Below are 11,431 nucleotides of genomic sequence, written 5' to 3'. Positions count from 1 at the left end.
CTGCTGCAGGATTTTCTTAAAACTTATTGGCACCCAAATAAAAGCGTACTTAGCTTCAATATTAAATGCCAAACAATGGTATTGTTGTGTACTCTATGCAACAAGTTCTTGGGACACTGTTATGTACAAACTAGACTCAAGTCAAGGTATATGTCTCCTTATTCATGTTGGCTGGAAAAGACTGTAGTATGAAGGTTTGTTGCTACCACTTGATTGATAATTTATGTACTCAGCACTAAAATTTATCTGTAGCACGTTTCTTAGATCTGTGTGCGGCAAAGCTTCTATAGAGACAAGGCAGGATTGAGCAATGATTGATCAAAGCATTCATTGGGACCAACCATTTGTTGCTGGATTTTTATTAAGAGGGTAAGTAAAAGTTATATTGCAGAAGTTAGACCAGCTCTAAGCTAGTAGAGATCTGTTAATGAAGTTGGATTCCATGCACCAAAAAGATCTGAGCTGATGAGCTAATAAAATCTACCATTTACGATAAGCTAATAAAAATCTACCATCTACTCTTCTTTGTATAACCATATAATGCTGGATTTTGATTCCATCTAAATCTATGTTTGGGTGTGTATTCTCCTCCCGGAGGTTGCTTATTTGACTCGTCTGTCCCTGTTGTCATTAAGTTGGCTGTTAACTATATCTTTTGTACCGAGTAGGTGCTTTACATTTTGATGGGAATTTTTCTAGTGTCTGTTTTGTTAGTTGTATGTAGATTGTGGCCACAGTACGATTGCTTATTAGAATTTCTCTTGTTCTGAGAGTGTCTATAACTGATATTACATTAGAGTAATCCGAGAAGTGGGTGTTTCATTTTGCATTTTCCTGTCATAAACAACTTAGCCTTTAAGAAATGACAAAGGATCTGTAGGGTTGTGTTCACTGTTCTGCTATTCTATACTTCTCCGTATAGAGTGTGAGCACCCCACAAAGAAAAAGGGAAAAAGAAAGAAAAATCACAAGAAATGAGAGAGCATATGCTCTCCCACGGGCCTCTTCGAGTATTGTGACAAAGCATGAAAGGGTTTTACTTTTGTATCTCTGTTTAAGCATCTAGTCTGTCTTTTTATTTTATTTACTTCTCGAGCAAACAGGTTGTGTCAGCGATGAAGACACTGTGATACAGATGCCCTATTCACATTCCTACATATTTGACTACTAATATTTTGGAAGAGCATATTTGAAGGAAAGAAACACCCCACTAAATAACACTAAATACTTGCAACTGTTTGTTCAGTTTTACCCAAGAACCTTAACAAATATACATCAGCCTCATTCAAGTAAGATACCAAACAAACATATAGCGTCCTTTAACCAAACAGAGCTACTATAATCCCTTTAGAACCCTGATAAGAGTCGGCAGAATATCTATGTAAACACTATCTGGTTTTGAATTCAGTTTTGTCCTTTGGCAGTTTGTACTGAATGCTCGGGGCTCGCTGTATCGTACTCTACGTCATGTTCCTCAAACTTCACTTCCACCAAGAACCTTATGCTGACCTATAGAAAACAGATTATGGAAAAGGTCAATGGACCAATTTAAAATCTTTAAATTATAAGACAGTTTTGTCTTTAACATTGTTAAGAAATCTTTTTAGATCATGAATTGCATATTTGTCATATTCAAGTGGATAATCTTTGTGTACGGCCAGAATCAGCCAACTATGTAGACAAAATGCCCTGAATTAATGATCTTGTTTAATCCTTTCCTTCCTACAACTTTGCTCCCTTTGTCTTCTCTTCTGAGTATTCGGTGTTATCTATCCAACATTAGGTACAAATAAGGTATTTCTTGTGGAACCTATGCTCAAAGTTGTGATAACACCTTGATTTCTTCTCCAATTGAAGCAATAGCCAAAACAAAGAAACCTTTCTGGCCTATCTAAACTTATCTAACAGCTTCCGTTAGAGCATCTAAAACGACTGCAAATCTTTCAAACTGAATGCATAAACATTATTGCATACTAAGAAACAAAACAATGGTCTGTACTAGTGTTAGACTTCTTTCATCCTCATACAGGTCACAGGCAAGTGTACTGTTATACTTCTTTCATCCTCATACAGGTCACAGGCAAGTGTATCAGATGGAACTTACATAGATCTCATGCACAAGGAATGAAGCTGAATGTAGCAGCTGAAGTATATGTATAAAATCATCTGGTTGAAGTTAGTTAGGACTTGGGACTTTTGCCAGACCAGATTAGTTAGTGTAAGTTTGTATATAGTTGAGTGCTTGCAACTATGTTAGTTAGCAGCAATTTTGCGTTTGTATGTACATAATGATTGTTGTGCACAAGATATTAGGAGAATGAAGAAAACACTCATTTCTCTTTCAATCCCATGATATTGCTCTCTTTCTATTTACTGTTTTTGTGAGAATTTGATACGGTATCAGACCCTATGGAGTCAATCGATGCATCCTAGTGCGGTTGTGATTCATATGTACTGGTTATTTTCTTGTTCTCTGTCAGTTTTAGCTTCATTATCATCTTTCGATTGCTGTTTGAGATGGAATCTAACCTTTTCTTCTGATAATCCGAAAATTGTATGGATTCAGTGTTTCATGGAAATAGCTATGGTTGATGGAAAATGTTGATTTATCTGCTAAGAACAGAGGATAAGGGTGGAGAGTTGAGAAGAATGATTCATTTGGATCAGCAAGCTTTTTCAACCCAAAAATCTACCAACATCTACTCTATTTGTATATTTAGAGGATTTTAATTTATATTTATTGAATAATACGATACTCTAGCCTTAGCCTCATATTAGCTATGCTCAATGCTAGAATTCTATTGGATTAGATCTCTTGGACCTAACGGAAAGGGCTCTAAGCTCAGCTCACGCAAGCAAGTGTGAGAGAAGCTAAGCATGAAGGTACCACTTCACTAATCGACTAAAACACAGCTATCACAACCTTCGATTCAAAGGAAAGGTTTGCTTGCATGAGAAGTGAAGCATGAAGGTACCGCTTCCCTGACCGACTAAAATACATCAATCACAACCTTACTTTGGTTCAAAAGAAAGGTTTGCTTGCATGAAAAGGTACCGCTTCTCTGACAGACTAAAATACATCAATCACAACCTTACTTTGGTTCAAAAGAAAGGTTTGCTTGCATGAAAGGTACCGCTTCTCTGACAGACTAAAATACAACAATCAAAATTCTACTTTGATTCAGAAGAAAGGCGAACGGTTTGACCACAAGCAAATGATTTGTTCCTATCAGCAATTGAATTTGATAGGGACTTGTTGTATAAAAGAAAAACAACTACTATACAGACACACTTGACATTCTAGTACTTGAACTTTGTATAAAGAAACGCAGGGTGCTGCGTCCTAGTAATTTTAGCTAAAGTAGTATAACATAGAGTAATTTAAAAAGAAAAGATAAATAATAAAGGGGGCAAATTTGGACCTTTTCCTCAAGTATTTTTACACATAAAATATCCATTATGATACATTCTAGATTGGATTCAGTACTCTCCCAATTTACGTTGGAGCTACCTCAGGATCAAAGATCAAACACTAGACTACTTGATAATAAGTATATTTTTTTATATCACTCGGTGTTCCATTAAATTCGGATGTTTTACACTCATATTCGTTATTTGGTGATAGAATTTTATCTTCAAATTAATGGTGAAACATTTCTATCACTGCACCACTAATTGTTACTAATATCTGAAAGTATAATTTTAAAACATTTATAATAATAAAAAGATAAATTTTCAATAGGGAAAAGGGTCTGATATACCCCTCAACTTTGTCATTTAGAGCTGATATACCCCTTGTTATGAAAGTGGCTCATATATACCCCTACTTGTAAACAAATGGCTCACATATACCCTTTTCCTCTAACGGAAATGAAAAAAAATAATTTTAATCTAAATTTTTATTATTTTTTTCTTAAAATATAATCTCATATGAGTAAATTTAATCCTCGACAAACATATTCTTTTTGACTTTTTTTGTTTCAATGACTAATTTATAATTATTATTTTGATAATCAAATTTATTTATGTTTCACAAATATTCTTGTAAAACTTATTGTAGATGACCAAATTTTTTCTTCGAATACGAAATTAAATTACAATACACAAAAAAAAATAGTTTAAATTTTTTTTCTTTAAATTAAGGAATGAAAGAAAAAAACAAAATAAGAATAAGAAACTCAAATAATTATAAGAAAAGAAGTCAAAAAATAATTTATGTATGAAAAAAATTAAATATACCTTGAACTTTGATAGAAAAATCATATATACCCCTAAATAATTTTTTTTTTAAAATTACAAGTAATAAATATAAATTTAAAACTAATTTTTTAACTTCCGTTAAATGAAGGGTATATGTGAGCCATTTTGTAACGGCAGGGGTATATGTGAGCCGTTTGTATAACGGTAAGGGCATATATGAGCCACTTTTATAACGAGGGGTATATCAGCTCTAAATGACAAAGTTGAGGGGTATATCAGACCCTTTTCCCTTTTCAATATATTAATTTGTTAAGCAAGGTAATTTTTAAAAGTTTTTTAAAGATAGCAGCCACACAATTTTCTCGAAGAAAAGTAAAGTCAAGCGACTCCATCATATGTTTTAAGGAAATGTCGCATATAAATCTAGTATGAAGCATACAAAAATCCAATATTAATATACAATAAGGTCGAGCCAAGAAATTAATTAAACTAGAGAAATGGGAACCTGCTTCTTTTATATTTCTTCCGACAAAACATAGTGGAGAACCCCTTCTTCTTGACCAATATTTTCAAATTTAGAGAAAAAGAGAACCAAAAATAAATTTAAAAACTTTAATATTTAGCAAAAAAAAAATTTTGTTTCATTAAATCCAGTCAAACCCATTCCATGTGAAATTAAAAATTTTCCGGTCTTCCCATTCCTATTGAACGTATTATGACTTTGATAATTTGGAATATTTACGCGAAATTTACTGTTTATTTTTCTTAATCGATATATATAGACTATGACCTAATCATACTCACTAGTTATATACATATTATCTATACGTCGACTATTTAATTTTTAAAATCCATTGAATTGAATATGGAGAATGAAAGTCTTGTATGCAAAGACTGTATCATCAACAATTCAGTCGTTAGTTTCTTTTGGAGTAATCATGTTATTGCATAAAGTTGCGGTCCAGCAACTAATGATATGATTGAACCCTTAACATAGGGTAAAAATTACACAAAAAAAGAGGATATATTTCTTTAGTTGAGACCTCCAAATTGGACTAGGAAAATGTATTACTAACTATATATATATAATCTATTCAACTTCCCCAACTAAGGTGTGAAAATTCTGAAAAAAATAAAAAGTAAGTACACACTAGCTAGTGGTTGATATAGATATACATGTTGGGACTTAATTGGTAGTATCCCAAACTCTTAATATCCAGGCAAAAAGTTCTGACTTAATTGATACCGATAGATTATAAGTTTTGTTCGTTTAAATCATTTTATGTTCATAAATCATCAAATAAATCTACGAAGATTAAAAACGAAAATATAATAGTGGTGATAGTGATGATTATGATATGGGGTCGTAATTTCGGCTCTACCAATGTAAATCTAGATAATTAATTTTTTTAAGAGCTAATTCATTAAATAAATGTAAAATAAATAACATTATTTATTGATTTAGGAGGATTCTTTCGAACACTTTATACTTTTAGAAGAGATGAATCAGTGACACAATTTAACTCAAACTCATTACACTATGAAACATTACAAGTTAGCAATGAAGCTGATAAATTTTCTCCAATAAATCTATAACTAGCATAGCCAAGGAGAAAATTCACCTGCTTCATGTACTTTAATGTTTTATAAGGTCATCACCCTTTGTTGTTACAAAATACACAAAATTAGTAAAAAAATAATAATATAAAACCATATATATCTAAGAAATACTACTTATTCATGATCACCACCATGCTAATGCTCCTCAACAAACCCCTCCTTTTCTTGAGATCTTTTTGTTGCTGAGCAATTGCCAGGGCTGCACCATCCATCAAACACACACACACACAAAAAAAAAAAGGTAACATAACTCTTCAATGTAAACAATTTTCACACAATCAAGTCATTTTTACCAGTCGTATAGCAGGTAACATATCTTATTTTTAGATTTGAATGACCGGATGGTGTGAAAAGTATTTATATTGATGACGATGTATAAAACTCAAACTCCGTAAACATATCACTCCAAGAGTAGTCAAGAATTTCATTTGAATTAGCAAATGAGAAATTCTTAATTACTCTTGAAGAATAATTTTAATAATCTCCTCAATCATCATCATCACTAGATCCACCAGTACTACTATTAATGCAATACTTTTCTTCAAATCCATCAAGTGAAGGGTGAGGAGAATGGCCTTTACCAAATGACCTAATATGATCTTTAAGTGACCTCTTGTGCTTAAAATCAGAACCACAAATGCAATACCATAATTTGCCACAATTCTTCTCATGTGTTCTCCAATCTCCTTTAACTGCAAATGTCTTGCCACATTTCCTACAACTAAATGATTTTGTACCATGTTTTCTCTTGTAATGAGTTTGAAGTGTCCTAAAATCTTTTAATGGTTTTGCCCTTGGATGGTTGATGTTGTTCTTGCAGCCTTGAGCACAACAATAGCATGGTAGTCTTAACATTGCTGCTGGTTGTGTTCCTCTAAGTGATTCTGGTCCTTTTCTATATTCAGAACCATGTCCCCACATATGCATCTGCAAAATATCGACGTTTTTTTTATCATCAGATCACTTAAAAGATAATTTTTATTCATAAGGAAAGTTAACCAATCAAAGTCTAATACATTAATGGACACGATTAATGTATATAACTTAAACTCAATTAAAAGATTAAAACTCATGCTAGTTCATTAATGCGCTTCTTAATTTCTTTTTGAGTTTAAACTTCTATGAACTCAACATGAAAAAAAAATAACTATATAGTTATTTTATCAGATTATCTAAAAAATAATTATAGATAACTGTTCATAATAAATGAAATGGAAAACTAAGTAACTTTCTATAATGGAATAAAAGCTAAACACATTGATAGAAACTATCAAAGTATATAAGTTAAATCTTGTCTTTTTACTTTATTTTGTTGGATTTTTTTTTGGGGCATCGTTTAAACCCTTTAATTGTATTAAAAAATTTGTTAAATACGTAGACACATTTTATTACAAACTCAATACCTAAAACGAGTTATGAGTTCGATAACAAATTCAGAAGTGATTTGGAATTAGTAAGGATTTGCTATCGATAATGAATATTTTTGAATCCCTCAAGATCAAAAAAAGGCAAGATAAATAAAATCAAATTCATAATATTACGTGTAGAAAGAAAAAGAAAAACAAGAAAAGAGTTATGTAGATAGTAAAAATTTACTTCATTACTTTTTTCTTTCTTTTTCTTTTTTAAAAAAGGAAGACCCTTAAATTAAAAAAGTGCTACTATGATAGCTTGATTTTTATAATTATTTGCATTTAAGGTAACTTTTAATTGTTTATGGAAACTGCAGCAATCAAATAAGAGCAATCTTAATGTTTTTTTTTTGCTTTATTAGAAAAGAGTAATGATAAAATGTTTCACATTCAAAAACTTAGCTATATATCCAGTTCGATACTATTTAACAAATAATAAAACGAAGAGCACTAAAAAATAAGAATGATCATATCTTTGACTAATAGGAGGTGCATGTGCTTGTCTAATGCTTAATATGTTACAAAATTTTGGGTACAACTAATGAGATCGATGTGTGAAATTTCTAAGATAGGCAATAATAATATACACATTATAATTTCGTAAATGGCTTTGACAATAGTAAAATGTACATAAACTTTATTCCTATTTAATTATGAAAAACGCGACAATTAGAAAATTTGAAAATATTAAAAACTATACGACGTATGAAGTGAAGATTGAAGAATTAATCTGATCACTTTGTTCAAGCATACTACAACGAAAATAACAAATTAAAAAGTGATATATAAACCTTCACATGTATGATTAGTTTCATTGTTATTTTTTAGCATAGAGGTGTTGCTGATCCATTAAGTAATTACTAGTATAAAGAAAATTTAATGCGATTTCAAAATTTAGAGTCAATAGATTTAAAATAAGACGAATTTTGTTATATGTATGTATATATAATTCGAACTGAAAGCAAAATGTTTAAATGATCCATATAATAACTAAATTCACCTAAGAGAAATTCAAAATTAAGAAGCATGAGGTAAAATTCATGAGACTAACCTGCATGTTGTTGTACCTATTAAAGGTCTTGTTGCATATATTACAAGCAAATTGCATTGGACCAACAAGAATTTGAGCTGGTGTTGGGATCCAAAACCTACTCTCACTATTGAAATTGCAACTCTTATTAAAAATAGTACTATTTTTCTCCTTATTTTCTTCTTCCTTGTTGTAGCTAAAAGGCGTTGTTTCATCAACATCAGGAAGCCCTATATGCAAAGATACTCTAACTTTCTCCATATTTTCTTCCTTCACTTGATAATCTTCCTCCTCCTTCTCCGTTTTCGGATCGCTTAATTTGCTTAGAAGAGGCAAACATTGAATTTGATCTTGTGGATTGTATAGGTGAGGAAGTTTCAAGAAAGTAGTCATGATGGTGGATGAAGATGAAGGAGGAGAAGAATTATTAGATGATGGTTTTAACCATTCAATGAAATTTGGAGTTTGATCAAAGCAAACATCCATATTGTCTTGATGAACATGAAAGTTCATATTTCTTATTCCCATCTTGAGAGAATTAATTAATATGAAGTCTCTCTTCAATTTGATGGTTAATTATAGTGCCTTTTTTATTTGGACTTTTATGTGGGAAAAGCTCCACTTAAGGTTGATTTATGAAAAGGGGTTTGGTTTGTCTTTTTAAGAACTTTTTCCTCTCTTTTCTTCATTCATGAGGTTTTGGTCTCACATAGAAACGGTTGAAATGGGGTGAGGAGATGTTGGTTAGTGGTGGGGTTAGATAATGACATTCAAATATGTGCCTCCCTATTGAAGGAGAATCCTATAATACTTACTACTATTTAACTTTTCATTTATATTGTAAATATTTCAATTATCCATATATATAATTATTAGTAAACCATCATATTATTGTTAGTTGTTATGACAAGGTAAGGAGACTTTACCTTAATTAGGGCAATATTCTTTATTAATAATATAAAACATTCTATGTATTATTAGTGTATATATAAAACTTAAATTCATTTGTTATGTTTGATATATTTATCTTATTTTCTTAACGTTACTGATTTTGATCGTGAATGCTACATGTAGCTATCTCTTACCAGATGTAAAAGTGTGAAAATTATTCAAACTATGGTAGTTGTATCGTGTAGAATTGATTATCAAGAGTGAAAGGGTCAAATCATAATTTAAGTATTGTAATTTTTTGAGTTTCATATATAAATTATTAGGTGTACGGACTAATTTCTACATGAACGATCATCAAATGTTTCTATTAATTGAGGTGTGTTTTGCTAAATATTTGGTGATAGTTTAGATATAAAACTTACAATTTTTAATAGTGTAGGTATATGTAAAATTCGAAAATTCGGAATTTAAGTCTTTCCATGGTGGAATTATTTATCCATGTGGAGCGCCAATATATTTTATTTTGGCCTAAGTCATCCACAGCCACTTAAAGTTGTCCTCATATTTCACTTAAACACCTCAACTAAGGAATGTACCTATTGAACACTTAAACCTTAAAAAATTTATACCTATTTGACACAAACTGACAATCAATTGAAAAATAAAAACTCGTGTATCTCAAACGCAAACTCATAATAGTTTTACAAATAATATGATGACACGTGGCATTATATTTAATTTTTTTTAAAACCTCTATTTAATTAATTCATAGAGTATTTTAAAAAATTAAAAAAATAATCTATTTTTAATTAAAGCCTCCCCCCTCCCCACTTTCCTCCTCCTCCTTCAGAAGTATCCATTTCTTATTTTTCATGGAGCCGGTATCGCTCCATCTCTTTCTTCTCTTCCATTGGTATCAACACTACAATGACACACCATTGTTTTCTATTCAAGCTAAATATGCATTCTCTTTCATTTCGATAGCATTAAAATTTTTCACTCATTGCCTCCATCTTTTATACATTAGAAACTATTTATTAAAATTGAAAAAAAAAATTAACAGACTTTTGCACAAAAAAATCTATTCATATTTTTTTAATCATTGTAAATGAAACTTCTTTGAAATATTTGAGACGTAAATCGATATAAGAAAAAAGGAGAAAACAGGAAAGAACAATGAGGGTGAGAGAAAGAGAGGTGGAGGGAGTGTGGTATGCGTGTCTGTGTAAAAAAAAAAGATAAAAATGGTGAAAGAATAAAATGATAGAAAGAGAAAAGAAGACGACTGTCCTTCTTCTTTTTTGTTAATTAATTTTTTTAAAATTAATTTAGGGGTATAAATTAAAGAAAAAAAAAGAAAAAATATTATTTTTAATAAATTAACGCGCTCAAAGAAAATGAATTATACGTTTTTTGCCATGTCAGCATTTTGTGTCTAATAGGAATGACTTTTGAACAAAAAAAGTGTTCAATTGGCACAATGATTAGTTAAGGTGTCTAAATGAATTAGGCGGACAACTTTGAATGGCTGCAAATGACTTAAGCATTTTTTTTAAACATAAAAAGTAGTACATGCACCATGTATTTTCATAAACATTTAGTGATAGTTTAAAAAGAAAAATCACAAACCTAATATAAAATTAAAAAAAATGAGATATTTTAGACGTATTTTTAACCGTTCATTCCGTGTCAAATCTAGTTTTTTTTTTCCAGTCTATGTTTCCTTTTTATTGGTGTACTTGTGTATTTGGGGGTAGTTATCGGAAGACTTTACTCATAATGTAGTAAGTAATTGATCGTGTACACCTTAATGCAACAGTTAGAAGGTAGCTTATTTAGTCAATACCTAAAAGGAAAAACTAATTCATAAATTAGATATGTATAAGTGTCATATGCAGATTGCAAGGACTGCAAACAAATATCAATTTATATTCAAAAGAAGCTGCTGAGTGTTGAGTATTAATGCCAAAGTCCAATTATTTCAATACTAAAAGACAGAAAAAATCACACACACATATGTGGTAAATTTCTGTGATAAATATTACACTTGTACCTTTCTATATAACCATTATCTATACCAACATTTTATGATTATAAGTTTTATAACAATCGCATTTATTTTGAAATCAAAATTTCTATTTTACGGTATTTTTATATATTTTCCATTATAAAATCGCACTATACTATTAAAAAAATTATCTAATAAATAAATAATTTTGTTATACAGAAGTGTGACGGTAATTTATAATTCTGAAATGGTGATTATATATATATATAT

The 11,431-nt window shown here is 30.5% G+C and overlaps 1 protein-coding gene across 1 annotated transcript; it reads right to left on the bottom strand.

The window, feature by feature from the left end:
• Positions 1-5,706: 5,706 nt before the first annotated feature.
• LOC107022725 (zinc finger protein WIP3-like) lies at positions 5,707-8,888 on the bottom strand. The gene is made up of 2 exons (XM_015223318.2): positions 8,284-8,888; positions 5,707-6,747 (listed from the first exon to the last, which is right to left on the bottom strand). The coding sequence occupies exons 1-2, from the start codon at positions 8,788-8,790 to the stop codon at positions 6,307-6,309; spliced, it is 948 nt and encodes a 315-aa protein (XP_015078804.1). The 5' UTR covers positions 8,791-8,888; the 3' UTR covers positions 5,707-6,306.
• Between the last annotated feature and the right edge of the window lie 2,543 nt (positions 8,889-11,431).

Source organism: Solanum pennellii, chromosome 6 (genome assembly GCF_001406875.1).
Source record: "Solanum pennellii chromosome 6, SPENNV200".
NCBI classification, from domain to species: Eukaryota; Viridiplantae; Streptophyta; class Magnoliopsida; order Solanales; family Solanaceae; genus Solanum; species Solanum pennellii.
This window is presented reverse-complemented; position numbering and strand designations above follow the sequence as displayed.